Below are 17,722 nucleotides of genomic sequence, written 5' to 3'. Positions count from 1 at the left end.
AGGAACCTGAGTTTGTTTCAATCCTTTTTATTTTTTTTATTTTTATTTTTTATCAAGCTGTCTACTGTACATGCTTCTATGTTGTGTAAAGATTCAAGGGGTTGTAAAGACAAAAATATTTTCCTCTTAAATTAAAGTCTGACAGTAGCTGAAAAAGTAAAAAGTAATGTTTTGCATTATAACTGATACCTGTTGAAATCGAGCTGTTTTATTCACCTCTGTCACTCCTGAATCGTTATTCTCACTGACTTCCTGGTTTGCGGTGCGCATTCATTCTTGCTACATTACTGCCTAATGGGAACTACAGTTCCCATTAGGCTTAGCCTCCATGCCTGTGAGGGATAAGAGAGCATCTTCACGCAGGGCTGTAGTCATAGGGGAGGGGGTGAGCACATTCTGCTTTCCACCATGCAAAACGCCTCAGATGCTGGTGGAAAGCAAGAAGAGGAGAGACAGGGAATGGCATTTTCAAACCTGGATTACTGTATTTTGGAGGTCAAAAGGAAAAACAAGGTGAGTGATATTTAAATGCTCTAGCTTACAGAAATCAATTGATCTAATAAAAAACAAACCTTTTAGTGTTCCTTTTAAAGCAGAACTAAAGGCACAAATATCTACCCAATGGTTTGAAACCACTGCACCATCATCCTCTCCCCTGGTGCTTTCGAGTGCTGGTCTTCAGCCTTTTTGATTACCTGGCATTGGATGACAACACTTTCACACATGCTCAGTGTACATTCTGCAGAGGATTGCAGATACACAATTAAGGTTCTTTTATTATAGAAGAGACAGTGCATGTCTTTTCTGCAATAAAATCCTGCATATTCATGTTTTTTTTTATATACAGTAAAACATTGGTTTAAGAGCATTTTGCAAGACAAGCAACATTTTTAAATACATTTTGACTTGATATACAAGCAATGTCTTGATATACAAGTAGCGTCATGTCACAACTGAGTATAGAAGAGGAGCTACTCTGAGTGTAGCAATATGGTTACATTTAATGAAGGTATAACATTTAGCAACCTATTGCTACACTTCTCTTTTATTCTCTGTAGCTCCTGCTGGATTTTGCTTCTAATCCCCTTGTGGAGGCGGCAATTTGTGGATGGACATTTTATGGTTACACAACCTGGTCACATCGCTATAATCTTTTTATATGGACTATAAACTGAAGGACCTATGAATAAAAGGTCATGGAACAAATCATTTGAGTTTCTGTTATTTCTTATGGGGAAATGTGCTTTGCTATACAAGTGCTTTTGATTACAAGCAAGTTTCTGGAAAAAATGATACTCGCAATCCAAGATTTTACTGTATTTAGTTGAATGCAAGGGTCTGGGGTTATATTTCCGACCTTCAGTGGAGGATAGAAGCTCTGACAGCTGGGTCTAGGATTTAAAGGAACTCCTATAGGGTGGATTTAAAAGCCAACGCAAAAAAAAACAGTTTTAAGCTAGTTCACCATCACTTGAAAATGTGAAGTACCAGAGTTCCCTAACCTTTTTAGTTTGTAAGCCACATTAAAGGCAGCTGAGATCCATAGGTGGAAAGCTCCTGGTTTATATCATTGTTAATGTTCCTCTACAATCTTGTTTTACAGCAACGCAGCTTGCAGAGCTTGGAGGCCAGTTTACATGCCATGGAGTCAACTCGGGATTCCCTTAAAGCAGAGCTGGGAACAGACCTGTTATCACAGCTAAGTCTGGAAGACCAAAGAAGGGTAGATGCCCTGAACGATGAAATCCGACAGTTACAGCAGGTATATAACCTTTCAAATATGGCATTATGGCAAGCTGTGCAGGTTCTGCATTGGACCGCTTTTATTAACAGAAGTTCAACAGAGTTCATTAACATGTTTTATTTCTTAGGACAATCGACAACTCCTGAATGAAAGAATCAAGCTGGAGGGCACAATCACTAGAGTAGAGACGTACCTGAATGAGAACTTGCGGAAGAGGCTGGACCAAGTAGAGCAGGTGAACACAACTATGGGTTTCAGCCAGCTTGTTTTTTTAGAACCAGCTTCTTGAAACATGGATGGGACTGAGTGTCTCCTTATTTTAGTTTTACATGTTTGATCTCTGTTTTATACGGTATAGGAACTGAATGAGCTAAGAGAGACAGAGGGGGGGACAGTACTTACTGCAACCACATCTGAGCTGGAGAACATCAACAAACGTATCAAGGAAACAGTGGCACGATCAGAAGGTAACAATGAATTTCATATTCCTATAAATTGCCATTGCATTTTTCATCTGCATAGTAGTTCCCAAAGTGGACCTGAACTTAAAAAGGGAAGACTATTTGTCCATCAGGAAACAACTAGAAATGGTAATTGTAGAACATGCTGAAGGTCTTATTTGTCACTGCTACACTAATTTACTGAGATACAATTTTGATAGCTATGCCGGCTAGAGCGAAATGGGATCCCTGCCTGGTGATCAGTGGGGTGTCATGAGTTGCAGGCGGTGGTAACTAGCTCCTTAAACTCGTCACAAAAACTATCCCAGTTATATATGGTACCGAGATCCCCTCTCACACCTGCTAAACTGCATAAAATGGGCATACTTGCTCACCTTTTGTGTTATGGATGTAAACGGGACAGGGGTGACCTCCTCCACCTTCTCTGGAGATGCCCTAAATTACACCGTTATAAAACCGGATGTTTTTTTAAGCAGCAATGTTAAATGGATCAAAAGACGGTAACTGATTATAAAACTTCTCTTATTTTAACAAAATGTAATTCAATGTCATGTTCCAAATAAAATATGAGCTCTGGTTGTATGATACAATACATATTCCACAAAATGGTGATATTCACATAGTGGAGCAGAACATTACATTACAGAATGTAAGCCACATTGATAACCAACGTATTTCGACCCGTACAGTCTTGGTCTTCCTCGGGGGGCTTATTGGATCTGAAGAAATATATTTAAAAAAAACTCTGGATTCAAAACGTTTCACAGTGCACAAACATCTATGTACACGACAATAGTATGTTTACCACTAGAAGGTGGAATTTAGAAAGAAGATCGCACAAGCAGAAGTTTAAAAGCAATTAAGTGGTCCAGAAGGCTCCTGGTCCGTCCCCTCTCCACAGAAAGAAGTCCAGCACAAAGGGGCTTGCAAGAAGTCCCACTTTAGACACCTTGGGGGGGGGGGGCTGGGGAGAGAGAGACAGACACACACTCCCTCTAGCGTGTTTCCCAAATCGTACCAATAAATGAATAAAATATGATCAAATTTTAAACAACCTTGGCAGAATAACAGAATGCCAAATTGGTTATAAGATTTTTTTTTTTTTTTATATGTAGTATTTTTATATTTATATAGCTGTATTTCATAAAATTGTTTTACTATGCATGTATGTATGTATGTATGTATGTATATGTGTATTTTAAAGTGTTATTGTAAGTGTGTGAAAGGTGTTGAATGTGCATATATCGTGTGGGAAAAATACCTTGTATTTTATGAGATTTGTTTAGTACACGTACAGATATATATGTGTAAACGTTGTTATGTATGTGTGAAAAATATTGAGTGTGCATGTGTTTGTGGGGAAGTGACCCCAACAGAAAAGAGTATGTGAGTGAATAGATGGTGTACATTGTCACTCAGACGTATTCTGTCTCGCACCTTGAACCAACACCATGTATACCATCTATTCACACACACTCTTTTCTGTTGGGGTCACTTCCCCACATAACACATGCACACTCAATATTTATTTTACACATGCATAACAATATTAATATTGAACTTTTTTGAAATGTGCTTTTCTGGATTTTTTTTTGTTTGTTTTTATCCTGTCTTTCTTTGTTTAAAATAAACCTACCATTAAAATTATAGACCCTGTATCTTGTATGCCAAATAATTACACATACACACAGTGGAACCTCGGATTGCGAGTTACGTGGTTAACGAGCGCTTCGCAATACAAGCTCTATTATATATATAATTTTTTTTTTTTTTTTTTAATCCTGACTGTTTTCAAGTGTCTCACAAAACGAGCAAGATTCAAGTCACTGCGGTGTGCAGTAACGCATTTGGCAAGAGGTGCGGGGGCGTCGGAGCCGTTCAGAAAAACTCAGTTTCCGAGGGCAGCCGAGCGATCTACGAGCATTTGAGTCTCTCTGGCGCCCCCCACCTTTGACCACATGCGGTATTGCATGCCATAGAAGTCAATGTGGCATGAATTATTTTAGTTTCCATTGACTTCTATGGGAAAACTCCCTTTGATGTGCGAGTATTTTTGGATTACAAGCATTCTCCTGGAAGGGATTATGCTCGTAATCCAAGGTTCCAGTGTTTGTGTTTGTGTGATATAATATATTACACACACACATATACTGTAAGTTTGTGATTATACAAGTGAATCATTCTACTCTTGTAATCTATGTGTAGACTGTGGGTGACTGTCACTGGCATGTTATCTGTATCTGTTCTCATTTGTTAACCCCCCCCCCCCCCCCAAAAAAAAATGACCCGGTTTCTTAAAAGCATGCATCTCCCTCCTCTCCCCTCCTTGCCCATCAGCTCGCCGATCCTCCCCTGCTGCACTAGAAACAGCGATTTTTCTTTTCTAGGTGCCTCTAATATAGAACAATAAGCTCCCTAGTGGATGTCCTTTTATAAACATATGCAGTATAATAGCTTACTTCAGAGCGCAGTTCGGCACACGTGACTGCCCGCCGGTCTCCTCGTCTCGGCTGACGTCAGCGTGGGTTTCCCAGAAACCCCTCCCGCAGCTATCACATTGGGAGGAGACCAGCGGGTAGTCAGCTGAGCGCCGAAGTGCGTTTTAAAGTAAGCCATTATACTGCATGTTTTTATAAAGGACATCCACTGGGGAGCTTACTGTGCTATATTGAAGGGAACTATAGCAGAAAATGTTTTACATTCACAAACACTTGATCAATTAATAAGTCGGTTTGATGAAAAAATAAAAAGAAATAGTAATTGTACCTAATCTGTACCCTTAAACATTTAGGCACTTTGTTCTGTAACTTCATCACTGTATATCTGCAGTCTGAGATTATTTAAGGCACTGCAGCCTCTGACTTGCCAGTCTTGCCAGATTTGAAGTGAGATATGGTGATGTCACTACTGTGCTGCTCACTGTTCTTCTTGTTGGAGAGTTGTACCTGAGAATTGACAGTGCAAGGATCTCCCTGCTTCTGCTTCAGTCTGTGAATCTGTGCTTCCACTGGCTCTCCTGCTGTTTTTTGATCATTACCTCATTGATTTCATTGTCAGGTCTGGATGTAAATATTGATAAAACTGAAGTAGAAGTAAAAGATCTTGTGAAGAGCATGGATCGATGGAAGCATATGGAAAAAGAAAATCTGGATGCCATTAATCACGACACAAAGGAGCTTGAGAAGATGACCAACAGACAGGGAATGCTCTTAAAAAAGAAAGAGGAATGCATGAAAAAGATCAGAGAATTGGGCTCCCTTCCGCAGGAGGCTTTTGAAAAATACCAGACGTTAACATTAAAACAGGTAAATGTGAATTCATACTTAAAGCGGCGTTCTAGCCTGGTATAAAAAAAAATACTGTAGCCGCTGACTTTTATTATAAAGACACTTCTCTGTCCAGGTATCCCGCAATGTCGGCAACCCTAGCCGATTCACCAATCTGCTTTTGGTGTAGGCGCCAGGGTCCTGTCGAATACTGTCTCCCGTCAAAAAATGCCTCCGATGGGTCTGCGCATGCACAGTACCAAACGGCACGCTAGATAATGTCTATCAGCTGGTGTGACGTCAACACAGCGCATGCACAGGTAGTCCGAGGCATTATCTGACGATATGCAAACAGCAGAAGCAAACGTACTTGTCAGATTCTGCCTCGCTACTGCAGGGTGGGTTTTTCATGTGCTGAAGGGCAGGTTCAGTGTGTTGAACTGCAGGTTTTGCCTGTTGTGGATTCATATCCCTCCTGACCTCCCAGCAGCAGTGTGTGTGTATTCCTGTACCCTGTAGTGCACCGATTTGGTGCACTTTTTAAAGTGGAGTTCCACCCTATTTTTAGTTTATTAAAAGTCATTGGCTACAAAAAGTGTAGCTGCTGACTTTTATTAAACCGACACTTGCCTGTTGACTGTCCAGCGATGCGCCCGCACAGAGCACCGCTCCTTTCCCCCTCCTCTCCACCGTCAAATCTATTGTGTGCACCCAGCCGTGACCGCTTACGGCTTCACGGCCGGGTGCACTCTGCCATTGGCCAGCCAATCTCCTGGGACCTGTGTTGTGTCCCAGAAGATTGCAGGGAGGAAGTGTCACCTAGGCGGCCCAAGTAGAAGCTCATCAAGGCCCGCTATAAGTCCAAAGGAGAATGAAGATTTGCAGTCCAAGGGCCTAAACTCTGGAACGCTTTACCAACCAGCATCCGAATGGAAGTGAATCGCCAGGCCTCAGAAAAAAACTCAAAACCCATCTATTCTGAAGGCAAAATATAGTAGGAAACGGATACCAAGCTCCCTGAGGCGATTCAGTTCGCATGTGTTGCGCTATACAAGTTTCTCTTCCGTTCATGGACGGACACAGCAGCCTTTGACCTTAGGGTTATATCCGCTTCCTTCCAGGAGAGTTAGGCAGAAACAAAGCACTTTAAGTGTTAACAACACTTTCCTCAGTGCAGCTCCTCCCAGGGGGCGTGGTTCCCCGGTATAACCCACACCCTTCTCTAGCAGCTCCAGTTTTTTTCTGCATAACGACAGGAGAGGACAGGCACTCTGGAGTCCTGTACTTTGGAGATTTTTTTCTTGCGATTTTCTCGCTTTTTATTATTTTGTTCCTGCATTTTTGAATCCTGTGATTCTTCTATCAACAGCCGACTGGGTGACAGGCTGGGTCTTGACTCTTGTAGTCCCCCCATGTTCGGGCATCGAGCGTGTGCCGGCCCTCAGCTCAGCTCTGGGTCGTCCACGACAGGCCCCATTGCTCCAGGGGCGACCGGGAAACTACATGTTCCAGGACACACATATGACCGGTCTCTATGGCCTTGTCACAGTGTGTCTGGCTGACAGCCATGCCGTTAGTGGACGTTGGTTCTGTCCGGGATGCCTCCAGCTGGTAGTCGCAGGTAGGGTAAGTAGTGGCCCCTTGCCCTGGCAAGGTGGTATGGCTGGTGTTTTTCCCTGGGGAGGTCGACTGAGGGTCTGCCCTGCTTTCCTCTCTCCCCTTCCCCTCCCTCCTTCCCCTGCCTGGGTAGCGGCTATGAAGGGGGGCCTCCTGGGTTTTCTTTATTACCGCCGGGGCCCGTGTGTTGTTGGGGGACTGTGTTGTTACTCTGGGGGGTGCTGCTGTGTTGTATGAGGTGTTTGGTGTATCACTGGGGATTTTAAACTGCGCCACGCCATCTTGGAAATCTCTTGGCCTCTTGTGACAGTTTTAGCGCTGTGAAACGCTGTGATTCCTCCCTGAGGTGACAGACACAGCACAGCCAGCACATCAGAGCACACCTCAGGTTTTCAGCTCTCTCTGCAGCTGGGTGGGGTGGTGAGTCCCTGGGAGGCCTCTGCTTCTATTTTTGCAGCCAGGAGGTGACCGGTGGGTTGTTCTGTCCTGCAGTACACAGCGGTGGGGCAATATGGAACCTGAACTGGTGTTTCTGCCCCAGCAATGCCTGAGTTTTACTTTAATCCACCTGCTCCTGTCGCATCTGTTGAGGCAATGTCGGCTGTATTTGAGGCGTTTTTCGCCAGGTTTGAAGCAGCTGGTGCCCAGTAGGGGGGTACAAAGCGCCCCCTCCCTGAGCCTGCTTCTGGGGATGTCTCTGACAATGCAGGCTTAGCCCACACGGACTGTGAGGATGACTCTGCCTCAGGGTCAGTAAATTATAGCGAATTTTTTAGAGCTCTTATTTCTGCGGTGCGTGATACTTATGAACTTGAGGATTTGGTGGGAGCACCAGTTGTGCCGGTCCCTTTTGGGTACCGCAAGCCGCCCAGCACTGCAAAAAAGTATTTCCCTGTGTTCCTTATTTGGAGCATTTGCTATGTAAGGAATGGGACACGCCACTAAACGTTTTTGCTGTTCCCAAAAACGTTGCGGTCCATTATCCCTTTGAGGAGGACTTTTTAAAAAACGTGGGTCTCTCCTCCGTCAGCGGACCCGCCTGTGTCCAGACTGAGTAAGGCCACCACATTGCCTGTGGTGGGGGCTCCTGCTTTTACGGACCCCACTGATAGGGGAGAGGAGTCTGTGGCCCGCTCTATGTTCACAGTTGTGGGTTCGGCTGTGAGACCGGTCGTGGCCGGGTCTCTGGTGTCGTAGACACTGACTGAGCGGGCAAAGTTGTTGCTGCAGAAGCTGGAGGAGCAGGATGCTTCCGAGACCTGCAAGGACCTGGCTGATCAATTGGTTCAGGGTCTAAAATTTGTCTGTGAGTCGGCCCTGGATACGCTTCCCTTGCTTTCCAGAGCCTCCGCCTATGGTGGTACTACGCCGCCTTGTGTGGCTGAAATGCTGGTCTGCGGACCGATCCTCCAAGAAGGCCTTGGTGGATTTGCCCTTTAAGGGTGAGCGGCTTTTTGGGGCATCCCTGGATGACATCATTAAGGATGCCACAGGTGGTAAGGGCACACTGCTCCCACAGTATGGAAAGGGCAAGGAGCCTCGCCATAGGCAAGGGCCCTCTTTTACTACCCCAAAGCGTTTTTTCCGTGCGCCCAGTGCAGCAGGAAAAAGTTTGCAAGGTGCTAAGGCGCCCGCTGCAGGGCAGAAGTGCCCCTGGTTCCGCAAGCCTGTGGACAAACCTGCTTCCGCATGAAGGTCTGAACCCGGGTCTCGGGTGGGGGGCCGACTTCGCGGCTCGGTGGAGGTCTCTCCTCTCCAACCGTTGGGTTTGCGAAGTAGTTTCCTCGGGGTACAAGATAGAGTTTCTCTCTTGTCCACCAAACAGATTTTTTCCTTCCAACCTCCGGTTTGCCAGCAGGCTCTGTCAGGGGCTGTCCAGGATTTTCTGGTCAGGGGAGTGATTGTGCAAGTTTTCTCGATGGAACGGTTTCAGGTGTTTTACTCACATCTGTTTGTAGTCCCCAATAAGGAGGGGTCCGTCCGATCCTGGACCTCAAGGCCCTCAATTGCTTTGTCAAAGTGCAAAAATTCAGGATGGAGTCGATTCGCTCGGTAATAGCAGCGCTCCATCAGGGGGACTTCATGGCATCCTCGGATATCATGGACGCATACCTGCATGTTCCCGTATGCACACCAGAGATTCTGCGCTTTACGGTCGGGGAGGACCACTTTCAATTTGTGGCCCTCCCGTTCGGCCTGGCCTCGGCACCACAGGTTTTCACCACGGTGCTCGCCCCGATACTGGCCCTGCTGAGACAGCGAGGGATCGCTATCGTGGGATATCTGGACGACCTTCTCCTGAGAGCTTCCTCAGGCTCAGAATTGGTAGAGGACGTGTCTATCGCGTGTCGGACTCTCCAACAGTTCGGCTGGCTTCTGAATATCCAGTAGTCAGTGTTGGTTCAGTCTCTGCGTCTGGAGTACCTAGGGCTAGTCCTGGATTCCGCGGAGACGAGAGTTTTTCTCCTAACGGAGAAACTTCAGACTGCAATCTGCGGTGCAGCAGTTGTTGACCCAGAAGTGGTCGTCTCTTCGATTCTGCATGAGGGTTCTGGGTCTGATGGTGGCCTCTTTCGAGGCAGTTCCTTATGCCCAACTCCACACCAGGGAACTACAGAAGGAGATTCTGTCACGTTGGGACAGGCTCCCGTCTTCTCTGGATTCCCAGATTCAGTTGAGTCAACTGGTCAAGTCTTCCCTGGTGTGGTGGCAGACGTCTCCGGTGCTTCGGGCCGGGCAGTCATTTCTGCCATGTCACTGGACAGTGGTCACAACAGATGCCAGCCTCTCCGGCTGGGGGGGGGGGGGGTGTTTGGGGCGCCCAGGGGCGCTGGACTCAGGAGGAGTCTCGCCTGCCGATCAATGTTCTGGAGCTCCGAGCACTCAAGCTGTGCCTTGCCGGGTGGTCCCTGGAGCTGCAGGGTCGACCGGTCACGATCCAGTATGACAACGCCACGGCCGTGGCGTACGTCAATTATCAGGGAGGCACACGAAGCTCGGCTGCAGCGCTGGAAGTAGAGTACATCCTTCGGTGGGCTGAAAGGTCCGTTCCGGCTCTATCGGCCGTGTACATTCCGGGTGTTCAGAATTGGCAAGCCAACTACCTAAGTCGCCAAATACTGGACCCAGGAGAATGGTCACTAGACCTGGAGGTGTTTCGGAGTCTGTGCCAGAAGTGGGGCACTCCAGACGTGGACCTTCTAGCGTCCCGTCTCAACCGGAAAGGTGCCACGTTTCGTGGCCAGGTCGAAGGACCCGTGGGCGGATGCGTCAGACGTGTTTGTGGCTCCTCGGGGTCACTATCAACTGATTTACGCCTTCCCTCCTCTGAAGCTTCTTCCTCGCCTGCTGCGCAGAGTGGAAGCCGAAGGGATTCCAACAATCCTGATCGCCCCAGACTGGCCGCGCCGCTGGTGCGTCTGGTGGCAGACGCCCCCTGGCGTCTACCTCTGAGAACAGATCTTCTGTCGCAGGGTCCGATCTTCCACCCTGCTTTACAGTCGCTGGCTTTAACGGCGTAGCTGTTGAGAGCCAGGTACTGAAGGACCGAGGCTTGTCAGGCTCGGTGGTCTCTACCATGCTGCGTGCACGGAAGTCTACCTCACGTAGGATTTACCATTGTACGTGGAAGGCCTACATCTCTGTGTGAGGAGATGAAGTGGCACCCTCATTCATATGTGGTGTCTAGGATTCTGCTGTTTTTTACAGCGGGGAGTGGATCAGGGTCTCGCCTTGAGTACGGTTAAGAGTCAGATTTCGGCTCTGGCCGTTTACTTTCAGCGACCCTTGGCGGCGCACTCCTTGGTGCTTACGTTTGTACAGGGGGTCCGACATGTGGCTCCTCCGGTGCACCATCCACTACCCCCATGGGACTTGAATTTAGCTTCAGGTTGCTCCCTTTGGGGACACTTGAAAGATCCCTTTGTTGACTCTGTCATAAAAGGTGTTTTTTTCTGGTGGCAATTACCTCGATCAGACGAGTATCTGAACTGGCGGCCTTGTCTTGCAAGGCTCCCTATTTGGTCATCCATAAGGATAAGGTGGTGCTGCGGCCGCAGCTGTCTTTTCTTCCGAAAGTGGTTTCGGCTTTCCACATTAATGAGGACATTGTTCTTCCATCCTTATGTCCTCAGCCGAAAAACCAGAAGGAGGCCACTTTACATTCCCTGGATGTGGTTCGGGCCCTACGAGTGTACTTCTCTGCTACGGCTCCGTTCCGGAAGTTGCACTCACTGTTCGTGTCGGTGGCTGGTCCCAGAATAGGTCTGGCAGTCTCGTCGGCCACCATTTCTAGGTGGATACGACAGGTTGTGCTTCAGGCCTATGCCCTAAAGGGGCGGGCGCCTCCCTTTCGGGTTACAGCGCATTCGACCAGGGCGATCGGTGCCTCTTGGGCTTTCTGGTATCAAGCCTCTGTATTACAGGTGTGTAAGGCAGCGACTTGGTCGTCGGTCCACACTTTTTAAAAGTTTTACAAGGTGGATGTGAGTGCATCTTCTGATGCCTCCTTCGGCCGCAAGGTGTTACAGGCGGCAGTTTAAAGTTGGAGTTCCTCCGTTGAGTAACTGGTTTTGTTTGGGGTGTAGCTTGGTTTGCTGTGTTGTTTTTCCCACCCCTCAAATTTTTTGACACTGCTTGGGGATGTCCCTAAGGTCAAAGGCTGCTGTGTCCGTCCATGAACGGAAGAGAAAATAGGATTTTTGTACTCACCGTAAAATCCATTTCTCTGAGTTCATGGACGGACACAGCACCCACCCCTCCTTTTTGTTTATACTGCTTGTTACGAACTGGAGCTGCTAGAGCAGGGTGTGGGTTATACTCATGCCCCCTGGGAGGAGCTGCACTGAGGAAAGTGCTGTTAACACTTAAAGTGCTTTTTTTCTGCCTAACTCTCCGGGAAGGAAGCGGATATAACCCTAAGGTCAAAGGCTGCTGTGTCCGTCCATGAACTCTGAGAAATGGATTTTACGGTGAGTACAAAAATCCTATTTTTTCGGCCTTGGAGGAAAGCACCCGCTCATAAGCAGATTGAGCGGCCTGCCACTCCTCCCTGGCCAAGTCAGAGGGATTCAAAACATATTGCCCCTCCAGAACCTCCACCCTCTCCTCTAGTTCCATCACAAAAGCAGACAAAGGCCTTTTTAACCTTGGTGATTTCTGTTATTAAAACCCCTCTCAAGAACATTTTAAAAGCCTCCCACTGTTGTATACAAGAACCCTGTGGATCCTGGTTAATGAAAAACCCACGCACGCTCTCTTCTATGGTTGCAGGCGACTCAAACAATTTCAGCCAAAAAGCATTACATTTCCAAGGTGCTCTAGGGAGCTCAGTGGGCTGGGAGACCACCAAGTGCACTATTAATGGGGAGTGGTCAGATACTCTACGGTGCCTGTGTTCCATTTTAGATACATACTGGAGCATGCGTGCGTTTCCCACCCCCAGGTCAATTATCAACAAACTGCCATGGGACTTAGAAAAACACGAATATTGTCTAACTCCCTGGTTCTGGTGTCGCCAGACATCCACCCAGCCCACCTCCTGCAACAACCGCGCCAGAGGGGTTCCCCTGGAGAGGGCAGAGGCTCCTACGGCCGGATGTCTATCCAGCGCAAGGTCCAGGCAACAGTTAAAGTCCCCAATCACCAGCAACGACACCTCAGGCCTACCGTCCACGTAGGCGATCAGTGCCCTCAGCACCGCCGCTGTGAAGGGGGGGGGGGGGGGGGGGGGGCACATACACACATGCAAGTATACATGTCAAAACACCCAACCTGCAATAAAGAAACGCATATTGCCCCTCAGGGTCGATGCTATTGTCCAGTTCCTGATAATCCAGGGATCCATGCACCAAAACACTCGCCCCCCTAGAGTAAGAGGTATGAGTGGAGTGGTACGCTTTAGTCACCCAATTGTATCGCAAACAGCTAACAGTGTCCACCGTCAGATGCGTTTCCTGGAAGCAAAAAATCCCTGGGTTTTTTAAGGCACATGCGTATCATTGTTCTCTTAAGTGGGGAGTGAAGTCCTCTAGCATTCCACGACACAAAAATAAAAAAAATAGTAGTAAACAAGTGTACCTCCATTAGTCCCGAGACTCTGGCGAATACCTTGCCCCCGGGCATGGCCGGAAGGCATGCACACACGCTGTTCACGCTGACTGCTGTAAAATCCAGACTGAAGAACCACCCATCAAAAAACGGAAAAAGATGGCGCAAACCGCAGCCCTCACCAACTCTTCATCTCTGAACCCTGCCAACCGGGCAGAACAGGCATAGGTCCCCATATAGAAACACAGGGGGCCAAAACAAGTCAGGTTTAGTAGATTTGCCATTAAGATTTCTGAAGCTCTCGTCTTGAACAATAGCAGTATAATGTCCCTCAGCCAGGGATAAACTAGATGGAAGTATCACAAATTCTCCTCACCAAGACACGATCTCACTTTGTCCACGGCCTGTTCAAAGGCCCGCCATGGGTCGGGGCGCCACTATCCGTCCTCCCCTCCATCTTGTCCTCGCCGTCTCAAGGCTTGTTCGTTCCGGTCAAGCCAGTTAGCTGCATCCTTGGCCGACTCAAAAAACTGTGCCTGCCCATTCACAATCACCCGCAACTTGGCCGGGTATAGCATGGCGTATGGTAGCTGCAACTGCCTGAGCCGACGTTTCACTTTCAAAAACTTTGCTCTGCGTCTCAGCCGAGAAGTCAGGATAAAAGGACACTCTGGCTCCGTTGTGCTGTATGTTGGCCCTTTCTCTTGCCTAGCGCAGCACCGTTTCCCTATCTCTGTAATGCAGCAGTTTTGCCAGCATCGGCCTGGAAAAGCCATCCAGGTTGCGGTGGGCGAGCCGTCACCCGGTGGGCGCGCTCTACAGCAAACGGGGAGAATGTGTTTTTCCCAAATATGTCCAGCAACCACCCCTCCACATAGGTCGTGGGGTCCCTGCCTTCCACCTTCTCAGGGAGACCCACAATGCGTATATTATTTCTCCTGAGGTGGTTCTCAAAATCCTCAGCTCGGTCAGTGGCCTCCCTCGCCAGTTGATAAGCAGCCTTGGCCTCTCTTTCTATGGGGGTCAAGTGATCTTCCAGCTCGCTCACCCTACTTTCCACGGCCGTGGTGCATTCTCTCATTTTTTGTAAATCCTGTCGCAGCAGCGACAATTCTTCCCGCACGTTATTCACTGAGGCATTGCCAAGGTTAACCGCCTTTAGGATATCTGCCGGTGTGGGTTGGGCAGCTCCAGGTGTATCAGCAGCATCAGTGTTTTGGGCCCCAGAATCAGCCTGGTCTGACTCTTCACTCTCACTGTGTTCAGCTAAGATGGCCGCCTTCTTGGATTGCCCTGCAGTATCGGTTCCCGCAAAGCCCATTCATTTTCTGGGTGTAATATACCATGTCCTTGGGGCCTCCTTACCCTGTGTTTTCGGCGGCCTCTGAGCTTTGGGACCCTGGTCCTTCATCTTATCAGCGCCTCGTGGGGTTCCCTTCACTGTGAGCGCGGCGGCGCCATCTTGAAAATTGGGACCCGATTCAAAGAGCACTTTTCGGACCATTCCCCAGGTGCAGAGGGCTGGCGGAGGTTCCCCTGAGGTCCCGGGATCAGCAGGCTGCAGCATATAGCGGCGAAAAGTCGGTAGCTTGGCTGAGGGAGGGATCGGTCACGGATCAAGCTCAGGAGCTGTGAGAGCTACGTCCTCTCACATGTCGGTCCAGGACACGCCCCCCGGAAATCTTATTCCAGCCTGCCCTTCATCTTCAGGGTTGCCACACTTATTGCTCCTGCTATAGTTTTTCTATTCAGGGAAACCATACTCTGCTCTGAATTTGAGCATTCTGTATGAAAGGGCAACCATCGCAAAGCAGGGAGCCAAGCACATTGCTGTCATATAGCTCCTCTTCCATGCTGTCTTCCTGTCCTTTGTCAATAAAGCTTTGTGTAAATAAAACAACCTCACACGGTGTGTGCTGTGGTGATTCTACCGTACCAGATGACACACAAAGTTGTGAATGACACCAAGTTTTACTGAATGGAAATTGCTTGCCCCTTTAGTAACCTGGCACCCCTCCATTGTGCAGAAACAGGACTATAAGGAAGGATGTACAGTCATGGGACCGCATATAATGCTACATGAAAAAAAATGTTTATATTGGAAAATACTAAATGCGATTGTAGTGCACAAACAATATTGCAAGTATTGCTATGTGTTTTGGATGTTGTGCATTTACATATAGTTTTTAAATTTGTAAATTTTTCGTGTTTTCACTTGCAGCTATTCCGCAAGCTGGAGCAATGCAACACAGAGCTAAAGAAGTACAGCCACGTCAACAAGAAAGCTTTGGACCAGTTTGTTAACTTCTCTGAGCAGAAAGAGAAGCTCATTAAACGTCAGGAAGAGCTGGACCGAGGTCACAAATCCATCATGGAGCTAATGAATGTCCTAGAGCTTCGAAAGTACGAGGCCATCCAGCTTACTTTTAAGCAGGTGAGATGATTTGCAGACAAGGGAAAATTGGTAGCATAGAAATTGGTTTTTCATTGGTGGGGGTGGGCAGAGCTGGCAGGCTGCTTTAGTGCCTTCACAAACATTGCAGCACCCCTGCCTTGTATCTTCCCAAAAAGTGGGCTCTGGGTGGGAGCTGTGTAGTGTAGTGGCTGTGTAGGCTCAAGGAATAGGTGTTCTTCGGTTAAAGCGGAACTTCAGTAATTTTTTCATCTTTCCATCCATTGAAACCTCTGCCCTTGTTTTAACTTTGGATAGTAAAACATTTTTTTTCTGCCAGTAAATATCTTCTACAACCCACTTCCTGATTCTTGTCTGATAAAAAAGCCTAGGCTTATGATGTCGTGCACAGCACTCTCTCACTCATGAGAGTTTGCCAGGTGAGTCAGCTTCCCACAGTTAAAATGGTTGCAGCCAGAATTAGTGGAGGGAGGTTTCAGCATATTTGACAAAATCACAGTATGTATAAAATTAATATGCAAAGTGGTTGGAAGCTTCAGAATTGCAAAGATGTTTTTATTACAAATTATGTAAGCAGACTGCAGTTCCTCTTTAACTGCATTTGCATGTAGACTGCCCATGGTAACGCCCCCACATGACGTTGAGACTGAATGACTGACAGCACAGAAAGCAAATGGCTAAGATGGGCCAGGGATGGTGAGGGTTTTTTGCAGCTCCCCAAATAAAACCAATTACATTTAAAGAACTTTAGCCAGAACATTAAGTCCTGCTAGATCACTTCAGGCTGGCTCCTTTTGCAGGTATAGCTATGTAAAACATTAAAAATAAGTGTATATACTGTTTAAAATGCAGTAATACATTGTCTCACCCTGTTCTGCACATGCTCAGTTGCTCTCCATTTTTAGGCACTGTGGAAAATTTGTAGAGGCCAATCTGCTGACAGCCTAAAAATTTACTGCTGTTCAGGGGTTCTGGCTTCCTGCAATAAGAAACGGGAGCAACACTGGAGGCAAATTTTACAGCACACACTCATTTTGGTAGGGTAATTAATGTTGAATGTATTTTCCTTGCTAAAGAACATTATTTTTTATTAAGTTGTTATGGGTAAAGTTTCATCTTAAGCACAGAAGAGAACCCACTTACCAGTGTGAAAAAGGGTAAGGTTGAAGTAATCTTTAATATAATTTTAATATACAAGTCGGCAATTACCTCTATCATACTTCTATCATACCTCTATCACACCTCTATCATACTATCGGGTTCTAAAAAATACCTTAATTTTTCTATTGAAGCCAATCGGCAAAGGCCCTTAAAGCTGACCGTCTTCAGCTGCATAAAAGCGGTACAAAACCCATCAATTTAACATTTCCAAAAAAGTCACATTTTCTGGAGTGCTGGAAATGCTGATTGTCACATTTGCTTGTGCTTTCAACCAAACTGTAAACCATCAAATGGCTGGTGTCATAAATGACCACATCATGGAGTTGTTGATCTGAGGCTTAGATAGCGGCTTCCTTTGAAAAGGATAGAAGGGTTTAGTTCAGTTTTAAGCTTCACCTTTCATTTTCGTGTGGCAGTTGGGAGAAGCCAACCAGTGTAGACTCTGACCTTAGCTGAAACTTGCAGAAATATATAAAATATATAAATCCTATAATAAACTTCTGTTTAGATTAACACACTGCTTTCCCTCATTGAAATTCTATTCAGCCCTGCCTCCTGGGATACAGCATTTCGCCTATCCTTGCCCCTCTGTACCACTCCACATGCATACATTGATTTATTTTCAAGGAACACAGTGTGGATACCTTTTCTCCCAAAACACTGTTTACATGTGTAGTGAGAGGGCATTTTGGAAAATGTAACCCTGTGGTTGAGTTTCCAGAAATTGCTTCTGCGAGAATTTTGTAAACCTGGTTATAAGGGTATAAATAAAAAACAGTTTGCAGCAACAGGAACAAGGTAAAAGATTTAATACTTGGATGTAATCTAGGGTGGGGGGAGTTTAGTGTAAATTTGGATTTAAAGCCTGGACAAACACTTTTCTCTTCCGTTCATGGACGGACACAGCAGCAATTGACCTTGGGGTTATCTACCTTCCTTTCAGGAGATGACTAGGCAGAAAAAAACAGCACTTCAAGTGTTAAAACACTTCTCAGTATAGCACCTCCCAGGG

General features: G+C 46.9%; 1 protein-coding gene across 1 annotated transcript in view; it reads left to right on the top strand.

The window, feature by feature from the left end:
* The window catches only part of SMC3 (structural maintenance of chromosomes 3), a 91,377-nt gene that overhangs the window by 50,837 nt on the left and 22,818 nt on the right, over positions 1 to 17,722 (top strand). Inside the window, exons 21-25 of the mRNA XM_040361639.1 lie at positions 1,604 to 1,762; positions 1,872 to 1,979; positions 2,103 to 2,211; positions 5,263 to 5,510; positions 15,358 to 15,570. Coding sequence (XP_040217573.1) covers positions 1,604 to 1,762; positions 1,872 to 1,979; positions 2,103 to 2,211; positions 5,263 to 5,510; positions 15,358 to 15,570 — 837 coding nt within the window. The remainder of the gene's footprint in view (positions 1 to 1,603; positions 1,763 to 1,871; positions 1,980 to 2,102; positions 2,212 to 5,262; positions 5,511 to 15,357; positions 15,571 to 17,722) is intronic.

The sequence above is a fragment of the Rana temporaria genome, chromosome 8 (genome assembly GCF_905171775.1).
Source record: "Rana temporaria chromosome 8, aRanTem1.1, whole genome shotgun sequence".
In the NCBI taxonomy this organism is placed as follows: domain Eukaryota; kingdom Metazoa; phylum Chordata; class Amphibia; order Anura; family Ranidae; genus Rana; species Rana temporaria.
The sequence above is the reverse complement of the archived record's forward strand: the minus strand, read 5'-3'. Positions and strand labels throughout refer to the sequence as shown.